Here is a 25,258-nt window from a genome sequence, read left to right as displayed (position 1 = left end):
CAAAAAATCTTCGATAGACATAGAATCGCGATGTCCCTGATAATTTATGCCCCACTTTTCGATATTGATTTCCGATCTACTAATTTATTTGTTTTCTCTTCCAGATGCCGGACGAGCGACTTCGGAGACAGCTGTTGGAATCCCAGCACCTGCTATTGGCGGTTGGCGAGGTGGTGGTGGCTCCGAGAAGGCGCATGCATACGCAGCCGGATGGGACATTGCACCGTAATTATTTCTGTTTGTATGGTTTTGATTAATATTGTTGTTTCTATGTAGTTCTCCTGAGCGTCCGGAATTAAACGAATCGATACTGGAGTTGTGTCTTGCTCTTTTGTTGTTCCGATTTCGCGACCTATTACCTAACCTTGACGATTCCATTTCTGCACCTGTCGTTCTGCTCAAACCGGGCAAGCTCTCGCGCATCTCTTTTAAGAGAGTGTCTTTTACCTCAGCCACCTTTTCTTTTAAACCGGCGCTAACACGTTGCGAAAATCTCGCGCGTTGGTTAAACTGTTAACAGGTTAGCGTCGCTATTGTTAGTGGACGGAGGATGGGGAAAGGTCAAGGTGGGTGTTGGCACTCCCACTGAGTGGGTTATTTGCAACTCGTTATGTTGTTTTGGGACCGCCCCTGTACTGCGATCTTGATTCCCTGGTAAATTATTGGAGTCTCCCTGCCTAATATCTCCACCACTTGCCCCAACATTACCGCCCCCAATTCGATCCGAGAGATCTATAAACGCTGGGTCGTTTGCGCATGGCGCTTTAGGGTTTGGCACATTCGCTGAATGCATAGCAGCGTTTCTAGTTTTAGAGCGCGTCTTGTATGGGATGGGCACACCTTTCATCCGCGTGATATTCTTTACCTATAGCCCTCAATTTACTCTTTTTATTCTTTAAACCCGTCTGATTTACATGCGGGAGGTTCAGATGACTTCGGGGTTTCAAATAATTAATATTTATTATTATTATTATTTTTTTCCGTTTTTTTTTTTAATATATAGTCGTGATTGGAGCAGACCTTATCATTCCTGTGGGATCGTATGCTCTTTCTATAACTAAAAATGTCGGAGGATATTTTATTTTTTTTTGTTTTGTTTTGGAAGATCTATCGCGTTATGCTACACAATTGTTTGGACATTTGCGGTCACAACGTCTCTTTGCATTCCAAGCACTTACTGCTTTAAGCAATTCGGACTTGAAGAAAGAAAAAATAATAATTATATATAAGTATAAACCAACTGTCAAACTAAACTTTGTAACGTACCCTTCTCTGACTTACAAAAAAAAGGATTTGTTTAATGACGATGCTTCTAGCCTGGACTCTTCTATCCGACTATGCCATCGGTGGGCTATTGTCGGTGTCTGACCACCTGCTCCCCCGTTCCTATGCAGATGCCATTGAATTTGTGTGGGCTCCACCTAAAAAGTCTCTGGTTTGGTAGGAGGTCACATATAGCCAGACCCGGTTGGTTGGATGAACGGATTGTATGTCGTATACTAACTAATAATTTCCTTTTTTTTGTTGGGTTGAAATATATTTATAAATAAATGAGCTGTTTATTTCATCTGGTTTCTANTATTGGTTTGGTACGAGGTCACATATAGCCAGACCCGTTTGGTTGGATGAACGGATTGTATGTCGTATACTATCTAATAATTTCCTTTTTGTTTTTTTTTTTTGTTGGGTTGAAATATATTTATAAATAAATGAGCTGCATGTTTATTTCATCTGGTTTCTATTATTCCTGCCCTGGTTTTTTCCTCAGAACATCTACTTTTCTGGCTCATTCGCGGGCGCCAATTTCAAACTGAGGCGCTGATGTCATCCCTATGTTTTAGTTTGGGCGCCATATTTATTATTGTCACGTACACGTACCTACATATCCGCCTTTATTTTCTTCCATCAATGTGGTTACCCATGCTAGCTCAGCATATGTTATTGGCGCGGTTCTCAACCCTTGGCCACATTGAGGCGAGGCGAATGTTCCAATCGTCATCTGCATATATCGTCCCACAGGAAGCCCACNCCCACATTGAGGCGAGGCGGATGTTCCAATCGTCATCTGCATATATCGTCCCACAGGAAGCCCACCCGTCCTTGGACCGCTCGTTCCGGTCGTTCATTTCCGGCGGTTCCCCTTTTTAGTGTTACTCCAATCACTTCTTTTAATTTCTAACCTTCGTCATCTTCCCCTCCCTCCTATATCAATTTAGCTAGCCATTTAGGGATCCTTTTATCAGTTTCAGATTACAACACAATATTTATTAAATAACATTTCAAAAAAAAAATCACAAAGTTTATAATATACACAAATACTTACATACTACACGAATCTCGACTGGTATTTCCGATCGCACAAAAAAAACCAAACATGAAAGCACAACTATGGCGCTGCAAAATCCACAGGAAACCCTAACAGCCTACCTAAAAGAGCTCTCTTAAGCATATATATATATATATATGTATGGTTTTCCGGGAGCCGGATCTTCTCAGCTAAAAAAAAATTTATTTAAAATTGATATTGTTGGTTTGGTGTTTTCCTGGTTTGACGGGACACCGACAAAAATTAAACACGAATTACAAGTAATTAATTTGGAGACAGAAAGTGTGGTAAAAAGAATATTAATATCTTAAAGCTATTGCCTTGACTCCGCAANACTGAGGCGCTGATGTCATCCCTATGTTTTAGTTTGGGCGCCATATTTATTATTGTCACGTACACGTACCTGCATATCCGCCTTTTTTTTCTTCCATCAATGTGGTTACCCATGCTAGCTCAGCATATGTTATTGGCGCGGTTCTCAACCCTTGGCCACATTGAGGCGAGACGGATGTTCCAATCGTCATCTGCATATATCGTCCCACAGGAAGCCCACCCGTCCTTGGACCGCTCGTTCCGGTCGTTCATTTCCGGCGGTTCCCCTTTTTAGTGTTACTCCAATCACTTCTTTTAATTTCTAACCTTCGTCATCTTCCCCTCCCTCCTATATCAATTTAGCTAGCCATTTAGGGATCCTTTTATCAGTTTCAGATTACAACACAATATTTATTACATAACATTTCAAAAGAAAATCACAAAGTTTATAATATACGCTAATACTTACATACTACACGAATCTCGACTGGTATTTCCGATCGCACAAAAAAAACCAACTTGAAAGCGCAACTATGGCGCTGCAACATCCACAGGAAACCCTAGCAGCCTACCTAAAAGAGCTCTCTTAAGCATATATACATATATATGTATGGTTTTCCGGGAGCCGGATCTTCTCAGCTCAAAAAAATGTCTTTAAAATTGGTATTGTTGGTTTGGTGTTTTCCTGGTTTGACGGGACACCGACAAAAATTAAACACGAATTACAAGTAATTAATTTGGAGACGGAAAGTGTGGTAAAAAGAATATTAATATCTTAAAGCTATTGCCTTGACTCCGCCCCTGGATTTCCTCGATCTCGTTTTCCCTGCTGCAGTTTACGGTCAAAAGCTTCACACAATGTTAATTAACAGAGTGGTTGTAGCACGTGCTGACCGACTCAACGGGTGACACCAATAAAATTCCCTGGCGCTATTGGGGATATGGGGCATTCCCTCTCATACCACATTCGTAAAAGGTATAAAATTTGGTATAACTTAAAAAACTACCACTCACCAGCGAGTTGTGCCGCACCCCTCTGCATCCACGTACGGACGTACAAATTTAAACTCCTGGCACACTAGGGCAATTCACCACAAAAAAAAAAAATAAATACCTAACTTGATCTTCTAAGCGTTTCTTACTTACATCTCGCCGGGAGACTTCCTGCCTGTTCCACTGCCTCTAGCCCGTGGGTGCTCTACTCCTACAGCCAGTCCATGGCCTTCCAAATCATGCGCTGCTTCAACGCGGGTAGCCTTTCTTCCGCTTTAGGAGGGTCCTTAGCTTCCGGATTTGCGTCCTCTTGTGTTGTCGCGTATATTTTCGGACCTCTCTAGCCCACTTACACTTCGTTTCCTCTCCTTACTTAGGATTTTTGGAAAACTGCAAAAAACAGGACACTCCGCGCTATTTTTTGTACGCCGCACCTTTTTACATTTTCCCGCACTGGATGTCGATTTCAATAACACGAGTCAGTTTTAACTTCTGGCCTACCGCTAACCCCTTTATATTGGCTGTTTTCAACAGCATTCAAAACACCGTTCTTTACCGCATACTCTTCATTGTTTTCTTATAGCCAATCACAATTGCGCTCACCCTACTTCTGTCCCTTTCCCGGCGAGATACTTTATTCACCATACCTCGACTCACACTCTGGCAACCCCCTCATTAAAAAGCTTTTATAATTTCCCATTGAGTAATTTTTCTTATTTATTCTGTTTTGTCTGACATTTACACACAAAACAACGAAGCTTAGGATTAATTGGTAAATATTAGGGATAGAACATGCTAAGTTGCCTTTATTTTTACAAAAACAAAACGTTTGCTTATTGCCCATAAAAAAAGGATGGACGGCATTATCTCCATCATCCAGAGCGGTACAAAGGTGCTTCCTGAATGGTAAACACCCAACGTGGGGAACAGCCACCCTGACACAACTTAAATTTAAATCTATTAAATACATTCTAGCGTGTCTCAGTCCTTTACCCACAAAAGCGGCTATAACTGTTTTTTTCTGTTCGAAATAGTAGGAATGGCACCTTTCTGAAATATCTATTAAATGAGCAATTTTTTTATGTAATGTAAAGTTATAGCTCAGTACATTTTTTTTCACCAGACATAGTCAAATTTGGGGAAGACAATATCAAAAAGTTAAAAATCGCAATATAGTCCTAATTTTATAATGGTTCGTTAATATATTTTAACTACATTGCATTTGAGTATGGAGAAGCGACTATCTGAAAGTATTTTACTTAAAAAATTTACTAAGTATAGCCTTTGTTGTAGATGCAGTTAAAGAAAATACATGAAAAGGCACGATTTTTCTTTAATTCAAAAAAATTTAAATATTTCAAAAACGGTGACAATTTTACCTGAAATTTTTTTGTTTATCAGAGAGCTCACCACCCCACCTGCCTTCTCCTCAAGTTTGGCAGGTTACTTCTAGGACACCCTGTATATATGATCTTTGCAATGTTCAAGTTACCAAAAGTATTAAAAGCCTTTTTCCTTTTGGCATAAACAGTGGCCGTTTTTACACATTCGAGATTGTATTAAAGTTGCCTTGATTTCTGCACTCGCCACATCGATTAAATACAGTACCTTTCCTGCACATATTTCATCAAAAAAAAAATCAGCGCGTATTTTCATTTGACCATTCACAACTTTTTTATTTATCTATCGATTTTCCTCGTTAGTAGCTAGATTTTATGTTATTGTTGTTGTTGTTGTTGTTGTAGCGGCTACTAAACCCCACTCGGGTCGGTTCATCCGTCAACGTTGTCGTCCGTTTCAGCTAAGGGGAGGCCCAGGAAGTGTGCGACTTCGACAGGGTCTGTCCACAAGGACAGGGGCGTTAACTGGGTTGGGTTCACGGGGCTTGTGAAGAGGTGCCGAGAGTAATGTGGCCACTCTCCACATGGCGGGCATTGGTTGGGCACGTCCTCATTAATTCTGCTTAGGTATGAGTTTAGCCTGCTGCAATAGCCAGAGCGAAGTTAGGCTATTGTGGTGCGGGTCTCCCGAGGCAGACAAAGTTCTGTCCCGTCCACGTCAGGTGGTTGTGTGCCTAGAACGGCATTCACAGGGCGGGAGTCTACATAACTTGAGACCGATTCCCTGTGAATACCGCTCAGGGCCTGTCGACCCACTTATATTTATATATATATACTAGCACTTACCCGTGGCGTTGCCCACGTACGTATCTGTATTCGAATGAAATATAACTGTTTGATTCTCCAACGATATAAAAAATGATTTATTAAAGCTCTTTTAATGCAATAAAATTAAATTCCAAAGTAGAAAAAAACAAACCGTTAGGTTTTGACTATAACTGAAAAAAACACAAACAAAAAGTCCAAAGATAAAGTAAGAGGGAGGTACATTTTTAGTTATTGTAAACTTCTGTAAATACAACATTCCGAGTTTCTTTTCCATTCCCAGGAATTAGTAATGTTTGATTCTGCGGGGCACCAGTTCGCGACAGCGCAACATATAGCTGGCCGTGAGAAAAGACTTCGCTCCGGAGATCAACTCCAATAGTATTAAAAGTTTGCCCTTGTGACTTGTTAATAGTAATTGCGAAGCATGTTCTGACAGGGAACTGTACTCTTTTGAAACTAAAAGGTAAATTTGTTGGTATCATTGGTATCCTCGGGATCATAGTGATTTCACCTGCTGCAGGCCCGGTTAAAATCTTCGCTTGAATAATATTAGGCATAAAACGCGTAATTTTGAGTCGTGTGCCATTGCATAAACAGGGAGGCTTAAGATTTCGCAAAAGTGTTATTGGCGTACCATTTTTAAGGTTTAATTCATTCGGAGGTAGTCCCGGGGGGTTAAGAAAGTTGAGAAACTCCGTTGGGTAGTGAACAACATCTTCTTGATCTGTCACTGAGTCCAAAGACTTATATACTTTATATTCTGTTGAGACTCTCTGCGAAATTGCCTTGTTAATCTCGTCTGCGGCAGAGTTCGTTGAAGTGACGATAGCTCGCTCGCATAGCCAGCTGGAGTGTTTGTGCTGCAAATAATTCATATCTGGATATACATGATCAATAAGTTGCTCAATCGTTGTAACACAGTTTCCCATAACATCCGTAATGGTAATATAACCGTCGCGAGTTATGGATGTGGAGCCGTTGCCTATTTTTAGTAGGTATTCAGCAAACTGATTTGAACGACCATCTCTACTAAGCTGAACTCGCATATTGGTAGACAATTTTAATTTTTGTGTATGTGACCATACTTCAGACTTTTTAAAGCACGCGTTCACAATATCTGCTCGTGTGCCCTTAGGGACCACCGGTAATGTTTGCCTAAAATCTCCTGTGAATACAAAAGTAACTCCACCCATTACCGCCGGAGAAGATCTTAAATCTTTAAGTGTTGTATTCACGGCATCGATATGACACTTATGTGACATTGTACACTCATCCCATATTATTAGCGATGCTTTCTGGAACACAACAGCGGCGGCACTATTTTTTTTATCGAACATATACAGGGTTGTTCTGGTGAAAAATTAAGAGGTAGCTTGAACGCGGAGTGAGCAGTTCTTCCCCCACATAGAAGAGTAGCAGCAATGCCAGAAGAGGCTACAGCAACAGCAATTTTGGCTTCGCTACGAACTTTAGCCAAAAGTAGTGAAGTAACGAACGTCTTGCCTGTTCCTCCAGGTGCGTCTATAAAAAAAACATATCCTGTGTTATTTTTTACGCTAGATATCATCTTATCATATATTAATAACTGCTCGGATGTTAGCTTTGGTTCATTTTCGAATAAAAATTGCTGTAGCTGATTACACTCTTCATCTGTACGAAAAACGATCTACCAATTCTCGTCAATGAGCGAAACAGAAATCGTTTTGTTTGCACTCTTTTTTCTTTGCAAAGTTTGTGTCTTTGGACGAATCATTCGTGAAATGTTTCGTTTGTTTTGAACTCTGTGTATGGACATACTTGGATACATACATACATATGATTAGTTTGTTGTGTCAACCACATACTGCCATGACTTCGAAGCGATGCTTTGCCTTTCGGTTATGAATGTGTACACACATACATATGTATGTATTTAGCATGTTCAATCAGTGATCGCTGTTTAGCTCAAATACGTTTATGTGTGTATGTATGTGGTATAGCGCAGTCACGTCGCTCATACACATCTCTTTTGCCTTTGTGAGCTCGTGTTTTATCGGCACTGATGTACAGATTTTTCGCGTAGCTGTGCGCTGTATTTGGCAACCAAATAGGCTTATGCTTGTACGTCTTTGTAATTTTTTGTAACTTTACACCCAAAAAAAGGGTGCTTATCTTCCAAGAATAAAAAATATAAGTATGCCACTCTGCGTCTTTTTACAAATGCTTCGTTTAAAAAAAAAAAAATATTAAAATCGGTTTAGTACTTTGAGAAATAAGTCGTTACAAACGTACTGCATATAATCAATTTTATATAATAGTATAGATGATATTTGCAACGTGTATTTTGTGTACATGAAATGTATTTTATTTTTTAACAATATAAAACGCGTCTCGATAACAGTAGGGAATAAATGAGCATAATGTTTTTTTTTAAATATGTTAAACAAAGATCTCTGCATAAAGACATCCCAGCTTTACCTCAAAGAAAGGGAATTGTAGGCTACATCACTGGGGCGGTAGCCCCAGTTGGTGCACACCAAAAGGAGAATTCTATTTGGTAAGGGTTATAATTCTAAAGCGCGGCCGAAGGCCTCCTACGCCGAAAGGAATTATACGCAAAAATACTGTGGACGCAAGTAAAAATTGTGATTTTTGGCCATTTTTCTAAGAGGTCCCTAGGGACCCATAGGGGGCCTAGGTGGTCGGGGTTGCATTTTTGTCAATGGCAAATGCATTTTGTTAATGAACGTCCGTATTGGAAAGTTTCTCAAAAATCAATACTTCGATAAATAATGAAAATTTTTTATGAAAAATCGCGCAATATTTTTATTACAAATTTTCGCCTGCGGCGCTTTTTTCACAACAAAAACAATACTTCGATAAATAATGAAAATTTTTTTATAAAAAAGCGCGCGATTTTTTATTAAAGATTTTGGCCTGCATCGCTTTCCTATAAAAATCGATAATTTGATAAATAATGGAAATTTTTTAAATTTTTTTTCAATATAAGGCGAATACAAAAACCACCACTGTTTTTACTTTTCTCATCATCTGGTAGCACCAATATGTGTGTTTATTGTCACACTTCCATGTAAAGCCCTGTACGCAGCTCTCAAGTAAACGGTCAAGAAAAAATTTCCATTATTTCGCGTTTGTGTCCAAGGAATTTTGACATTTTTGATACCCCACAGCCTGTTGCCTCACTCTTTCCTCAAGAAATAATGGAACGGGCATATATTTCTGTTGCAAACCTAGGCTGCCTTGTGCTCTTTTTTCACAAAAAACTTTAGAAAACCGTAGTAGAAAGCGTAGTAAATTTCTTAAGAACTGCGTACTGCCTTAAGGAAATTTGACTCAAGAAAATTTCTTAGCCATTTCTTGTACGTCATTTTAGATGGAGTTATTGCTTTTATTGAGAGCTGCATACAAGCCTTAATCAATGAAATTTATATGGTGAATTGTGCAACTTTAAAAGTTAACTTTTTAAATAAAAGCCTCCGCGCTCTGGAGTTTTCACTTTTAGAATCGCAAAACTCCTCTATGGGCCTAATTTTTTTTTTTTTAATTTATACCGAATTTAAGGAAAATTTTCCCATCCTGAACAGCCCTATTGTAAAATATTTTAATGTTTTTTGCATTTAGCCGGAAAGTTACCAAATTACCAAAGAAAATAAAAGTAACCAAATTTGGTATCATTTTACGGCATAAGTAAAGAATACCCACCGTTTCGATAGAGAAAAAGGAGGGACGAAGTTTAATAGAGTTGTAAATGCTGAGCACACGTATAAATTTTATATTGCAGAAATAAAAATTGTAGAAGATATTCAGGGTTAAAGATGAAATTTTGGATTTCGGAAACTGTTAACATCTTCGAAACCAATTAATTAAAAATAAGGCACCACGTTCGAAAGGTATTTTAAACATCTTTCGTTTGATATACATATTTTGTGAATTTGTATAAGACATTTGTGGAAAAAAAGAGGCTTAGTAAAAATATACGCAAAAAAAATTTGTTTTTATGGTTTTTTTAAACGCCTTATTAACATAATCCATAAATATATTTTCTGAAATTTATATTTGATTTTGNAAGAGGCTTAGTAAAAATATACGCAAAAAAAATTTGTTTTTATGGTTTTTTTTAATGGATTATTAACATAATCCATAAATATATTTTCTGAAATTTATATTTGATTTTGTTTTGTTTGATGTATCATATAACTACTTAATTTTTGCATTTTACTATATATTTTGCTTTTTAAGTTATATTGACTGACCAATTCTGGGGATTTTTTTTTACCGTATTACTTTATAATTTATTTTAACGAATTCTCTGTGATTTGTGCGAAATCACATTAATGCTGGAATATTTTTGCAAAAACAATGCGGTATTTTGGTTCGACAAATGATTATTTTATCAGTAACCATAATAGACATCACTGGGGCGGCAGCCCCAGGTTTACCACACAGAAAGGGAATTCTAGTTACCTCATCCTTTCCTAAGGCTAAGGCGGTAGCCCCAGTTGGTGCACGCCAAAAGGAGAATTCTATTTTGTAAGGGTTGTAATCCTAAAGCCCGGCCGAAGGCCGCCTATGTTTAATACTACGCAAAAATACTGTGGACGCAAGTACAAATAGACATACGCATATCAAACGAAAGGGAAATTAATTTTCTTTATACCAAAAGAACGACAACACTATACTAATAAGGCTAGTTTTGAAAAAAAGCAGTTTAAATCGAATTTTTTCATATATTTTTTATAAAACCCCATTTTCATCAGAAATTAGAAATGCAAGTCACAAGGAATGCAGACCAAAAGAAGGATGCATTAATTTCCTTTAAAACTATTTATTAACTTTTACACACGCTTTACTAGTTTTGGAGATATTACGGTTTTTCCAAAAGCAAATTTCGATCTTTGACCTTCGATATCTCGCTTAATTTTAATATCTGCAATTAAATTTTAGTACCGTTATAATCAGCTCAAAAAGCTCTATCGACTCCTATTTTAGGTGGGGAAACGGTGGGTATTCTTTAATTGTTCCCATTTAGCAAGCTGGCAACTTTTACTACGTTTATGCGTAGGCTAATTCACGAATTCATTTCATGAATTTGGGTTAAAATTGGCTGCATAAACACCATTTCATGAATTCAGTTATACACGAAAGTTAACCACGAATTCGGCATCATTTCATGAAATCGTAAAGTGCAAGTCCGGCAACGCCACGTTCCACAAACAGCTGTTTACTAGAGTTATGATGTTTTTAGAATAATAACCATGAGTTGCATAACCAGGATTTTAAACACTGGAAAAGTTATGTGGAATTGGTCAAATCTAAAGGCTGCGTTATAAAGATACATTCCGGATGATCCCATTTCACAGCCGGAATAAACAGAATGCGTTTGAAATATACGTTAACATATCATCAGGAACGTTCTAAAGAATAAGTAAACAAAAAAGTTTATTCCAAACGTTCAGAATGAATAAAGAAATACAGCCAAAGTAAATTCAAATAGAAAAAACTGAAAATGTATTAAAACCAATTTAAATAAAATAAGGTGCATTGCCTGGCACCAACGGCTTTTGCAAATTCAAAAGGAGGCCAAAAAATCACAACCCTACTGTTTAGTTTCCCGCCAGTGCGTTGCCACTTTTTCAAATCACTTTATTTCATTAATTCGCGAACTATGCATAAACGGGACCATTTTTGAATTCATGAAATGAAGAATTCACGAACAGAGTTGGGCAAAATTTATTCGAATGACGAATAACAAATGAATAAATTGTTTTTCTTGTTATTCATAAATAATAAATAATTTTGTTTATTCAAAAAAAAAATTATTCGAATGACGGATAAATTATTTTATTCGTTATTCGAATAATTATTATCTTCATTAAATATTCCAATAACGAATAAAATAATAATAAAACAAGTAATTTATGTATATAGATATTTACATATATTTATGTATAAAATGATAACCGTTTTTGTTACGATTTAACTCAAACCCCTGGATAGATTTAAATCAAATTTTCGGAGGTTATTCCATGCGCATAAAGTCCTATTAAAGGCTACTAGAAAACTCCTTGGTTGCGATGGAGCCGAGTTATTTATAAAAGCCGTATTTATGAACTGATTTCGTTCAAATTCAAAATGTGTTCTTCCTGCATAATGAAAAATACTTATGCGAAAAATGGACCCGCAAGGTGGCGCTGCAGTTGAGTTATTTAGAAAATCTCTATTTATTGTACAACCAGGTTGCAATTCATAATGGTGCTGCAGTCGAAATCATTAGAAACCCCATATGTCTGGACTACTTTGTTTTTTATGTTTATATTATACGAATTTACGATGTCTCACGTCGTCATACACCCTAAATGCGACCTTGCATCTACCTCCGCTTGATGAAATTGCTCGGGCGGCCATTGCTGCAGCAGTAAGACTCAAGGAAACCAGCTCCTGGATATTTTAAAAGTAGCGAATCAGCAAGGAAAGTTTCGACCACATCCTTCCAAGAAAGACCACTGTTGGTATATCAATGGCCAAATTTTACATCGAGGATTTTTGGCTCTCCTATAATAGAAAACGCACATCTGTGCTCTTCAGCTTCCTTATAAGGACTTTTGTTGGCCTACATGACATAAGACTAGAGGTTGACGCATCGGACCAATGTTGTAGTTGCAAGATCATAGAAATAGATTACGCACGCTTAAAAAAGATCTCACAAGTGGAAATAAGACCATCGGTAAAGCTCATGACATTGAAAGGAATTTTTTCTTGCATATAGCATCAGAGCGCTATTTTTTTGGCAGAAATATGTGTGAGAAGGGTCTTTAGTTGTTCAACCTAAATTAAGAATTTTTACTTTACCCATATTTGGTTTTCATCGCTATTCTTGCATTGGCCAACGCAAAAAATCTTATCAGGGGCCGCGAAACCAGAGGGAATGGGCTAGTATTCTTGATAAAATAGTAAACAGAATTCAGCTAACTCACAATCCTTGACAATAGAAAAAAAAGTAAAAGGTGGCTCGATGTGTTAAAAATGAGTTTTTATTCATTATTTAAAATAACGAATAAATTATTCGCAAGAAATTTATTCACGAATAATTTATTCGTGAATAAGTTATTTGCGATTAATTATATTACGGATAAAATTTTATGCGAATAATTATCTAAATAACAATTTTTTCGAATAATGCCCAACTGTTCACGAATTCTGTCGCATAAACGTAGTATGTGTTTGTATGTACTAGAGGTGGGTTACTCAACTCAGAGTTGAGTTATTGAGTTGATTCCTATAAGTGAATCGGTAACTCAGACTCCCTGTCCAAAAAAAATTTAACTCAGTAACTCAGTTGATGCCGTAGGGCTCACATGAATCAATTGAATCATAGTGGCTCATATTTGTCCATATAACTCTCTCGCTTCGCCACAGTGTTTAGCATGGCAAAGTCTTGCATTTTGTTTTTGCACGAGGCGAATTTATACAAGGTGGTGGCAAGAATACAACAACAACAACCACATGTATTTTGTATTGCGGGTGTTATGTCAAATCTCACAAATTCTTATAATTTCGTTTTTTTTTAGTTTTTCTCGAAATATGTATGTATGTAAGATATATAAAGATGTGCATATCAAATCAATTGCCTTTCCAACCATATCCACATTTTGAAATTCGGTACAATAGGTTTCGAAATATAAGCTTTTGAAAATATTGAAAATTCCACCTTTACCCTCCCCCTAGCACCACCCTATTAATTTGCACACAAAAAAAATTACACCTTTCAAATCAGTAGAAAGGAGCTGACCCCGCCCACTTTAAAGTTTTGTTTTATCTTAACGGCCGCTATACCGCATCTATGCCTCAAAACGAGTCTACGATACGAATGAGTGTAACATACAAATAGTCGAATGAGTTAGTTGAATGAGCTGACTCTTTAAAGAGAGTTGGAGTCATTGAGTCAACTCCTATAAATTTGCTGAGTTACCCACTCTTAAGGCCCGTCCACATAGAACTTTGGCGTTGCGTTGGCGTTGGCGTCGCTTCAACAGCTGACTATGAATACATGAATTCAAATGCAGCCGTCCACATAGCCAAAATTCGACAACGCTCACGCCAACACAAAGCAAAAAGATGGCCAACTCTCATCTTTTCGCGTGCGTCGCTCGTCAGCTGTTGCAAATAAATAAAATTATGTGAAATATTTTCCTTTTTAATCAAGTGCGGGCAAGAAATATCGTTTTTAATGCAATTATTGATATGAAATATTAATTTATCTGTCGTTAGTATATTAATGTAGTGGCCCAAGCATTCGCTGCCAAGCGCTCATTGTAGCAAGCATACTTTTAACGTGCGTTCTGTCAAACCAACGCCAACGCCAAAGCTAACACGAAAGTTCTATGTGGACCGGCCTTTAAGGCGATGTCAGATAAAACTTTTGCTTCGCGTTGCGTGACAGATTCGCTTTGACAGCAAATATGAAATGTATGAAAATGCACAAAGCATGTCACATAGATCGCTTCAGCCGCAGCGCGAACCGAAAAGATGGCCAACTCTCAACTTTTTGCGCGCGTTGACAATCAGCCGCTTTAATATTTATTTTGTTTCGTCCAAATTCGAGTTTTCATGCAAAAACATAAAATTTAATTACATTGCTGATATTTTTAAAGCTAAATAAATGAAATCCACAGCAATTTTGAGGAGTAAAAATCAGAACAAAATTGTTTTCTTGGCGTTCATTGCGGCATACTTTTTGCTTCTGGCGCTTTGCTGGCAAAGTTATAAATGTCACGCAAAGCCACATAGTTTTATCTGGCATCAGCTTTAGTATGTACTTGTATCCTTTTGTCCCCATCGATTCATCGATCTTTAATTTAGTCGATGAAAGAACCTCGGTTCTGTTGACTTGCACCTGTTATCTATTTTTTTAAGCATATTTTCTTGTCAACTTATTTACTGTCAAATTAGTAATTCATCTAAAGATGAAAACTAAGTTCATAAAACATAATAGGAAGGTTAATAACTTCTATAATAATGATCAAGAGATTGGAGAACTCAAGATGAAGTATGATTCTGCGTCGGTTGGATCAGAAGTCAAAAGATTTGAGGATATGCCTTTGTCCCAAAAGACATTAAACGGTTTGTTGGATTCCAATTATATTGAAGCGACAGACATTCAACGAAATGGCATATTGCCAGCTTTAATAGGAAAAGATGTCATGGGAACTGCGGTAACTGGCAGTGGAAAAACATTAGCTTTCCTCGTTCCAGTATGTACTTGGTTTTATTTATTTATATTCTAACAAATTATAGGTTAATTGTTTTATCTAAATTGAATACCATCATACGTTTTCAGGTTATTGAACATTTATTCATTAACAAGTGGTCACGTTCTGATGGAGTATGTGCGATAGTTATCTCGCCCACACGTGAGCTCGCATATCAAATATTTGAGACATTAAAACGAATCGGTAGATACCATGATTTTTCTGCTGGACTCATAATTGGTGGTAAAAACCTGAAGTATGAACGAAATAGAATGGATCAGTGTAACATATTAATATGTACACCTGGCAGACTCTTGCAGCATATGGATGAAAATCCCTTATTTAATGCCAGTACCATGGAACTTTTAGTATTAGACGAGGCTGACAGGTGCTTGGATATGGGATTTGAGGAAACTCTCAACGCCATTATAGAAAACTTTCCAACAGAACGGCAAACTCTATTATTTTCCGCTACCCAAACCCACTCTGTGAAGGATATTGCACGTCTTAACTTACGTGACCCAATATTCATTGGCAGTAAAAAAGATAATTCCAAAGACATAATACCGATTCTTTTGCAACAAAATTACGTCGTAATTGAGCTGGCAGACAAAATTACTGTCTTATGGTCCTTTATAAACAACCACCTCAAACAAAAAATGATTGTATTTTTTACCAGTTGTAAACAGGTAAAATATGTTTTCGAAATATTTTGTAAACTTCGCCCTGGTACCAGCTTGTTAGCACTTTACGGTAGTTTGCATCAAGATCGAAGAATCGCGATATATAATGATTTTACTCGCAAAAGCAATGTTGTACTATTTGCAACTGATATTGCATCGCGCGGTTTAGATTTCCCAACAGTAAACTGGGTTGTCCAGATGGATTGTCCCGAAGATGCAGTCCAATACATACATAGAGCTGGAAGGACTGCAAGAAATAAAGCGCGAGGCGAGAGTCTACTTGTTTTGACACCTTCCGAGGAATCAGGTATGATAAGGGAACTGCGTACGTGTAATATACAAATCCAGAAGATACACATTGATCCGAAAAAACTTTTTTCGCCAAGGCTGAAAATAGAAGCCGCTTTAGCGCAAAATACCGAGTTGAAAGCATCAGCGCAACGTGCCTTCTTATCGTACATTAAATCCGTATTCCTTATGAAAAATAAGAATGTGTTCAATGTATTCAACATAAATTTCGAATCCTTCGCCATTTCCCTTGGTCTCGCTGTCACTCCACGAGTACGCTTTTTAGAGCGCCTATCAAAAAAGAAAAATTCCTCGGTTTCGAACTCATTAGATGAGCCAAATAATTTTATGCAAGACGATTCTGATAATGACGATTTTCTTTCAGTAAAACGAATTGATCATGATCTTGTAAATACCGCAAATGTCCCGATAGATCTTCCCAAAAGAACTAAAGTGCTAACAAAAGCTGCGGTAGCAAAGAGGGCTATAAGAAAAAAAATTAAAATAAATGAGAAAATGAATTTTGATGATGAGGGTAATGTAATAATAGATAAAAGAAGGCAACTTCAATATGAACTGCCCACTGATTATGGAAAAAATGCTGGAGGAATAAATATTGAGGTTGCAAAACGAATTTTATCACAAGAAGATAAATATGATAAAGAACGGTTTAGAGAACTCGTGAAATATCGCCACAAAAAACAGAAGGATAAGCTGAAAAAACTGGCCGACGAAGATCCAAAGACCGATGATGCTTATAGTGAAAGCGATGACAACGTGGATTTGACCTGGTTACCAGATCCTGATAAGATATACATTTCAAATCCTAAAAGGGCGGAAAAAAGGGAAGCATCGCAAATCAATATAGACGACCGTGAGGAGCGTACTATTAAAAAAGTAAAGTTTACCTCAGAACTTTCATTGAATGATGCCGAGTTAATAGCAGCAAAAATTTTATCATATAAAGCTTAGGTTTTTGCATACGAATTTAATAAAAAAAGTTTTTGAACTAAAAGTAGTTTTTTTTGAAGATCGCTGGGTTGTTAGGAGTTTCTGTAGAGCAAAAATTTGTGAAACTGATAATTTTTCCGCGATGCGATGTTTAGTTTACTTGGCTTAAATGTGGAATACCTACAATTCCCAAATTTAAAAAATGTATATTAGAATCGATCATAGTCCTGATCATAACGGTATAATTTTTTTGTGCGGGAAATAATAATTACTGGTGTTATTGAAGTTCAAAGTACGTAGAAGCTGGGAACAACATTTCTCTGATTAAAAAAATTTATATTAGGATCGATAGGGGTCTTTAAGGCGCTGGCCCAATGCAGGCTTGCTTTGCGCGCCTTGCTGACTTCAATTTGCTTTGATATACTTTGAAAATTTGATTGGCCGAATGCATCGTATATACTTACACAAGTATGGAATCCTATGCCCCTTTTTGTCTATTCTCTTTCTAACAGCGGACGTGCCTGCCAAACAGCGGACGGGCCTGCCAAACTGAAAAGCATGATGGCGGCAGTGTTTGACAGGCACCTTCGACGATGCGAAGAAATGGAAAATGGATGACATGACAATGAAAGAATTATGAAATAGCAGAATGTCGAACCAAAACGAATTTCAAAAATCTGACAATGCGAATGACGTCAAAATTAAAGAAATGCAAAATACCGAAATGTCGAAACAGAAGAAATAGATGACAGGCACGTGTTCAAGGGTTTCGTGCAACAAAAAGAGTTGTTGTGTTGTGCCATTCAATATTAAAAAAAAAGTAATGTGGTTGAAGACGCTTTTTTATTAAGTTGAAAAATTACATATTTCGCCAGCCAAAAAGTATATAAATAAATATATAGCATATTGCTATAAGATGTATTTATAAAAAGGGTACATGCTTATGGCCTTATTCATAAAAAAGAAAATAGATGTAAAGTAACATTAAAAAAATCGATTTGTTTTCCTTTTAAGAATTTGGGAAAAACATTTAACTCAAGTTTTGGTGCACCCATCTTTTTTCTGTTTATTATTTTAAATTTTTCTTTTCCTTAATACTCATTGAGTTTTCATTTACACCCAGCAAAAATCAAAATATTTTATAAGAAATTTGTTGACCGTTTTTCGCACACTTCTCTCATGCTTTTTTATCGTAGTTATTATTCTGTTGACATCTAAATTGCCATACATTTTATGTTGTTGCCAATACATTGTTTTCCGGCGTTTCCTCTGTGAACTTTTATAACTACATTCATAAAAATATTACTAATTTTGGTTCATAATTTTTTTTCCATCTTGTTATAGCTGAATATCAAAAAGGAATTAATAAATAATAAAAAGTTAGTTACAATTTTAGTGAATGGTTCTTGCAAATAATATTATTTAATGGTTGAAATGACTTTTTGCCAAAACCAAAGCAGACGGGAAGGAAAAATAGTTGTTCATTAACGATTTGTCTGAAATATCGTTCTTGAAACGCGTTACTGCTCACTAAATTTGTAAAAATAAAATTTTTTCACTTAATTATATTCTTCCTCATTGTGGTAAATTTACTCATCATCACAGCAGGGCGCAATCTTCTTTTCGATGATTATTGTACTGTTACTTTGAATTTCTCAATTTTGACAATTCTGATCTAAAAGTAAGCGAAACCTCAGAAACTTTAAATGCACTGAAATTCACTAATACCCACTTCCGCAAAAATCACCTTATTTCGTATTTCCTTTGTTAAAAGTTATTGTAAATCATATATTTTTATTGCCTTATTAATAAAAAAATAAAAAATTTAAAAAGCTTTTTAAATTGCCGTTTACAAACATTTTTCAATTTATAAGCCTTTTTTAAGCGAACATTTCTAGAAGTAAAAACTAGTTGGAAAACTATTACAAATTTTTGACTTGTCGAACGCCCCTATTGAAGTTCAAAGTAGAGAAATGCAGGTATTCTGCACGGCGCACCGAAATTGTGCATATGGAAACTGTGCATTTAGGGCCGGTTGTTCAATGTCTGATTAGCACGAATCGGAGGTAGAAGCTCCGGTTAAGCACAACTACTGCTTTATCGATCACATGTTACATGGCGAAATCGTCGATAGTGTAGTGGTAGTGATAACCAGACATTGAACAACCGGCCCTTAGAGTGCTTTATCGATCACATGTTATAAGCATGGTGACGAAAACGTCGACAATGATGTTTAACCGGCAAGTAGTGATAACCAGACATTGAACAACCGGCCCTTAGATATTATTTCGGTTTTAACCGAAACTGTGCATGTATTCTTTATTTCGGTTTTTGCCATATGCATTATTTCGGTTTTCAACCGAAACTGTGCATGTATGCATTACTTCGTTTTTTTTTTTTATATGCATTATTTCGCTTTTAAAGCGAAAGTATGCATATGCATAATTTCGGTATTTTCTCATATGCATTATTTCGGTTTTCAACCGAAACTGTGCATGTATGTATTACTTCGGGTTTTTCATATGCATTATTTCGGTTTCCAACCGAAACTGTGCATGCATGCATTATTTCGGGTTTTGTTATATGCATTATTTCCACAGTATATACAGTAATAAACCTTTTCGCAGTTTTTCACCAATTGGCCCCCGAGGATTACTTTTGGGTTGTGTGCAGCGTTTTTGTTTTGCGCGCACGGCAACACTTACTGTGGAGAATTTCGCCTGATGAATAGAAAAAGGTCTTCTCGAGGATAAAATTTATATAATTGTGTTATTTATGAACAAAATGTAGATTAAGTATAGTATCAATGCTTAATTAAGAATAATATCCATAGTTAACTACATAATTAACGCTTGCGTTTCTATAAACTGGCAACTCAATCGTATTTTTTTTATTAAAAAACGTGAATTTTGTGTATTTATCAAAGAAAACTCAAAATTTCCGAATATATTTAAATCTTTATTCCAAAAAAACAATGTTTGTTTAGTTATAGAGACTCCAATGCCTGCCAGCGCATTCGCCCTGACAGCTCATTAAGCACACCCAAGTTTGAGCGGAACTCCTCAAAAATACTTAGGGCCGTTTACTCAATATGTGGTTAACACTAATCTCCGTTTAAACATCATTATCGACGTGTTCGGCTCCATGCATATAACATGGAGTCGGTAACGTCGATAACGATGTTTAACCGGAGATTAGTGATAACCAGACATTGAGTAACCGGCCCTTAGGGCCGCTTGTTCAATGTCTGGTTATCACTACTTGCCGGTTAAACATCATTATCGACGTTTTCGACATCATGCATATAACATGTGATCGATAAAGCTGTCGTACTTAACCAGAGCTTCTACCTCCGATTAGTGTTAATCAGACATTTAACAACCGGCCCTTAGGGCCGGTTACTCAAGGTCTTTTTAACACTAATCTCCGGTAAAACATTGTTATCGACGTATTCGATTCCATTCATACAACAGGGGGTCGGTAACGTCGATAACTATGTTTAACCGGAGATTAGTGATAACCAGACATTGAGTAACCGGCCCTTAACATCAAAGTGTAGAATATCACAAATATGGATCATACACACATGCAATAGCAATTGCTATGAATTTCTACCATATAAATTCAAGACACGCATTTGGTTGGCGAGTGCGTTGGTCATGGCGGTCATAAGTTCAGCCAACACATTCAATGGTCCATTACCCTGAGCTGTTCCAATATGATGAGTCGATTTTAGTGAACCTCACAAGCCACTGTATCTGGCTACAAGCTGGATATCTGAATATTGGGAAATAAATAGCAATTATCTTTTTAAAATGATAAGAAAAGTGTTTGTTTACAAAATTACCTGTGCCACTCTGCGTTAGTGCGGTTGTTGTTCCCTTTCATACCACAGTAATTTTGTATGCAACTCTGAATCAGCAAAATTCATGGTCCTTCTCATTATCAACCCTGATCAGATTTTACCCCCCGACGTGTACTCAAAAAGGTTTATTACTGTATATACTGTGATTATTTCGGTTTTCACCCGAAACTGTGCATGTATGCATACCTTCGTCTCTCACATATGCATTATTTCGGTTTTGAACCGAAATTGTGCATGCATGCATTATTTCGGTTTTTGTTATATGCATTATTTCGGTTTTCTAACGAAAGTGTGCATATGGATAATTTCCTTTTTTTCTAATATAAATTATTTACTTCTACTTAGTAAGGGTTTTAATCCCTAAGCGCGGCCGAAAGCCGCCTACGCAGAGAGAAGTTCTGCTCAAAAATACTTGCGCCCTTCTTTTCCGGCAACACAGAAAGGAGAGTTCTACTTAGTAAGGGTTATAATCCCTAAGCGCGGCCGAAGGCCGCCAACGCAGAGAGAAGTTCTGCCCACAAATACTTCCGTCCCCTTCTTTTCCGGCAACACAGAAAGGAGAATTCTACTTAGTAAGGGTTATAATCCCTAAGCGCGGCCGAAGGCCGCCAACGCAGAGAGAAGTTCTGCCCACAAATACTTCCGTCCCCTTCTTTTCCGGCAACACAGAAAGGAGAATTCTACTTAGTAAGGGTTATAATCCCTAAGCGCGGCCGAAGGCCGCCAACGCAGAGAGAAGTTCTGCCCACAAATACTTCCGTCCCCTTCTTTTCCGGCAACACAGAAAGGAGAATTCTACTTAGTAAGGGTTATAATCCCTAAGCGCGGCCGAAGGCCGCCAACGCAGAGAGAAGTTCTGCCCACAAATACTTCCGTCCCCTTCTTTTCCGGCAACACAGAAAGGAGAATTCTACTTAGTAAGGGTTATAATCCCTAAGCGCGGCCGAAGGCCGCCAACGCAGAGAGAAGTTCTGCCCACAAATACTTCCGTCCCCTTCTTTTCCGGCAACACAGAAAGGAGAATTCTACTTAGTAAGGGTTATAATCCCTAAGCGCGGCCGAAGGCCGCCTACGCAGAAAAAAGTTCTGCTCAAAAATACTTCCGCCCTTCTTTTCCGGAGAGTTCTACTTAGGGCCGTTTGCACCATGTCTAGTTAACGCTAACTGGAGGTACATCCTTCAGTTAAGCACGTTAACTGCTTTATCGATCACATCTTATATGATGGGTGTCGATAACGTCGATAAAGATGTTTAACTGGGAGTTAGAATTAACTAGACATGGTGAAAACGGCCCTTAGTAAGGGTTAAGGTACGACCGCACTAGGCGACGCGACACGACACTACACAGCGCGGCAAAATATTCTTTGCATGTATTCTTATGGAGCATACCGCACTACGCTGCAGCGGAGCTACGCGACGCGACGCTGCGCGGCGAAGTTGACCAACTAGGCAAAAATGTCGCGCCGCGTGGTGTCGCGCAGTTCCGGTGCCGCGTAGCGCGGTATACCTAGCGGAACGACATAACATTTCGTACTATATTTTTAACTTGAAGTACTTGGATTTCCAATTTTGAGTCAATATTCACATGCATTTCATTCAAGAAGAAAATTGTATGTAAAGAAATATAATATTTGAGAAGAATTCGCCAAGGAAAATAAAAATAAAAGGCATTAAAATTACAACAGCGTCACTGGCATCCATCTTGTTTGAAGGTTTTGACACAAATAAATTAAAAAATTTGCAGCGAAGTGTCGCGCCGATGCAGTTTCAGTGCGATATTCCAAAAAGTGTCGCGCCGTGTCGCGTAGTGCCGCTGCTGTATCGCGTCGCTAAGTGCGGTCTTACCTTTATAATCCCTAAGCGCGGCCGAAGTCCGCCTATGCAGAAGGAAGTTCGTTTTCATGTATGCACTATTTCTGTTTTTGTCATATGCATTATTTCGGTTCTGAGTCGAAACTGTGCATGTATGCATTAATTTGGGTTTTGTCATATGCATTATTTCGGTTTTGAACCGAAACTCTGCATGCATGCATTACTTCGTTTTTCTCATATGCGTTATTCCGGGTTTCGAAAGTATGCATGTATGCATTATTTCGATTTTTTCAGATGCGGTATTTCGGTTTTCAACCGAAACTGTGCATATATGCATTATTTCGGTTTTTTTTCATATGCATTATTTCGGTTTTCAACCGAAACTGTGCATATATGCTTTATTTCGGTTTTTTTCGTATGCATTATTTCGGTTTTTTTCATATGCATTATTTCGTATGCACAGTTTCCATATGCACAATTTCAGGGTGCCATTCTTTCGGTTGTCAAAAGAAACAGTGTATATGCATAATTTCGGTTTTTCTAATATGCATTATTGCGGTTTTCAACCGAAACTGTGCATATATGCATCATTTCGGTTTTTTTCATATGCATTATTTCGGTTTTTTTCATATGCATTATTTCGTATGCACAGTTTCCATATGCACAATTTCAGGGTGCCATTCTGCACTTGTTCCGTTTACTTTTGGGCATGCAATTAAGACCGCGTGGGTTATGGCCGCTTTCTTATTTTTTCGGCGGCCTCATTTAATTTTTTGTCGCGGCTTAATTTCATTTGTCTAAATGAATTTTGGCCGCGCTGCGTAAATATTTTGATCGCGGCTTAATTTCATTGTCAAAATAAGTTATGCCCGCGCGACCTAATTTCATTTTGGTAGAAGTGCATTTTAGCGGAACGTGCCCAAAATTCAGCAAAGAAAGTCAGAAGGTGTATTATTAACGCCATTCCCACGACTCTGGTTTTACCCGACCAAGAGCTGTTGTTTTGGCGACCTAACCCCGTTTAGATCGGCCAACTCCATTAATCGTTTTTCGTCCATGCGGGTATTGAGTCTAACCTCGGACCAGAAATCTACTTCTGCCAGACACGACTCCATCCGAATTCCACTTATGCGAGGTGCAACGGATGGAGTAGCCTAAGAACCTGCTCAGGTCTTAGGTTGCTTCCTCGGCTAACAGCTCCCGCAACGCCACCCAAAGAGCCTGCACACAATTTCGAGTGTCGACTACAAGGCGAATTTATACAAGGTGGTGTTACTGGCGAATTTAGATTTTCGCCGCGGTACATATTAATGTCAAAATGATGTGTTTGTTGTAAACAAGGCGAATTCATATTACAACAAACACACTATTTTGACATTAATTGGGGTGTTCACAGTTCGTTCCAAATTGTGTCTGAAAATGTAGACGTCTACATTTTGAGACATCTTTAGCATCAAACTGTGAGCGCCCCTTTCTAGCAGTCGTCGCAAAATCGTCTCAAAACTTTGCTGGTGTTGCCAGACATTTCTTCCTTGCGTGCATTTTTTATATGTCGCCTTTCGATTTTGTTTCTGAAAAATTGTAATTATTTAACTTAATTACCAATTCGTAATATTTGTTATTTCTTTTCCTTGATTTGTTTCTTTTCATCAGAAATTGCGCTCAAATTAAATGCAAATACAGAAAACGTGCCCAATAAATAAAAAAAATGTGATAAGTATTGCCATAATGCAACCCTGCTGCGAGGTCGCAAAATGTAGACGCGTAAAAAACATACCTTTGAGTGTGACAAAATGTAGACGGCGTCGTTTTCCAATTTTGTATGGGAAACAACAACACCACAGATTTTACGGTTAGAAAACGTCTTAAAATGTAGACGTCTACATTTTGAGACGCTATTTGGAACGAACTGTGAACACCCCAAATATGTACCGCGACGAAAATCTAAATTCGCCAGTAACACCACCTTGTATAAATTCGCCTTGTTTACAACAAACACATCAGTTTGACATTCAGCAGTACCGCGGCGAATTTATACAAGGTGGTGTTCAGCGCTGCCGCCGTCACTTCAATTGAAGTATTTCACTTCACTTTGGAAGCCATCACTACGTCACTTCATTCTACTTCGCTTTACTTCACTTTCCACAGATTAGATTTATCTCCAAAATAAGAAATTTTCTTTAATGATTTATTTAACTAAAATTAATAATCTTTTATAAAAACTATTGTTAAGGTGGAAGTCTGGTAACGTAACTTTTCGCGAAATATTTCTAAAAAGAAGTGTAATAAATTTCCGATCTGGCATCGGTGCCTTAGCAAAAGTCATGTTTCACTTTCACAAGATACATATATAACTAGAACAGCATGAACCAAAAATACAAGATCACGCCTTCTTCTTAGTAGCCCGTTATAATCGCATTTAGGAAAAAGGTTGGGCGACTTTGACATTAGCCGTTTTTTAACATTTGTTCGTTGTTTACAATTTGGTGGTGGCTTTTTACTGCAATTTTCTTAATTTTCGCTTGTGACAACGTGTGCACACATAAGGTAAAGAATAATTTAACACAACGACATGATTTATAGAAGAATTTGCATAATAAAAATGATTATTC

General features: G+C 37.5%; 2 protein-coding genes and 1 long non-coding RNA gene across 3 annotated transcripts in view; 1 reads left to right on the top strand and 2 right to left on the bottom strand.

The window, feature by feature from the left end:
• Cox17 (Cytochrome c oxidase copper chaperone COX17) overlaps window positions 1-25,258 on the bottom strand; it is a 75,352-nt gene that overhangs the window by 3,798 nt on the left and 46,296 nt on the right. The window lies entirely within an intron of this gene.
• The window catches only part of LOC108367436 (uncharacterized), a 15,966-nt gene continuing 1,312 nt past the window's right edge, over window positions 10,605-25,258 (bottom strand). Inside the window, exons 3-4 of the long non-coding RNA XR_001848250.1 lie at window positions 22,369-22,379; window positions 10,605-10,779 (exon numbers count right to left, since the gene is read on the bottom strand). This is a non-coding gene — a long non-coding RNA (uncharacterized LOC108367436). The remainder of the gene's footprint in view (window positions 10,780-22,368; window positions 22,380-25,258) is intronic.
• On the top strand, window positions 14,646-17,025 carry LOC108367433 (probable ATP-dependent RNA helicase DDX10). The gene is made up of 2 exons (XM_017622044.1): window positions 14,646-15,050; window positions 15,137-17,025. The coding sequence occupies exons 1-2, from the start codon at window positions 14,763-14,765 to the stop codon at window positions 16,988-16,990; spliced, it is 2,142 nt and encodes a 713-aa protein (XP_017477533.1). The 5' UTR covers window positions 14,646-14,762; the 3' UTR covers window positions 16,991-17,025.

The sequence above is a fragment of the Rhagoletis zephyria genome, unplaced genomic scaffold, assembly GCF_001687245.7.
Source record: "Rhagoletis zephyria isolate East Lansing unplaced genomic scaffold, Rhagoletis_zephyria_1.1 Rzeph_scaffold_02684, whole genome shotgun sequence".
In the NCBI taxonomy this organism is placed as follows: Eukaryota; Metazoa; Arthropoda; class Insecta; order Diptera; family Tephritidae; genus Rhagoletis; species Rhagoletis zephyria.
The sequence above is the reverse complement of the archived record's forward strand: the minus strand, read 5'-3'. Positions and strand labels throughout refer to the sequence as shown.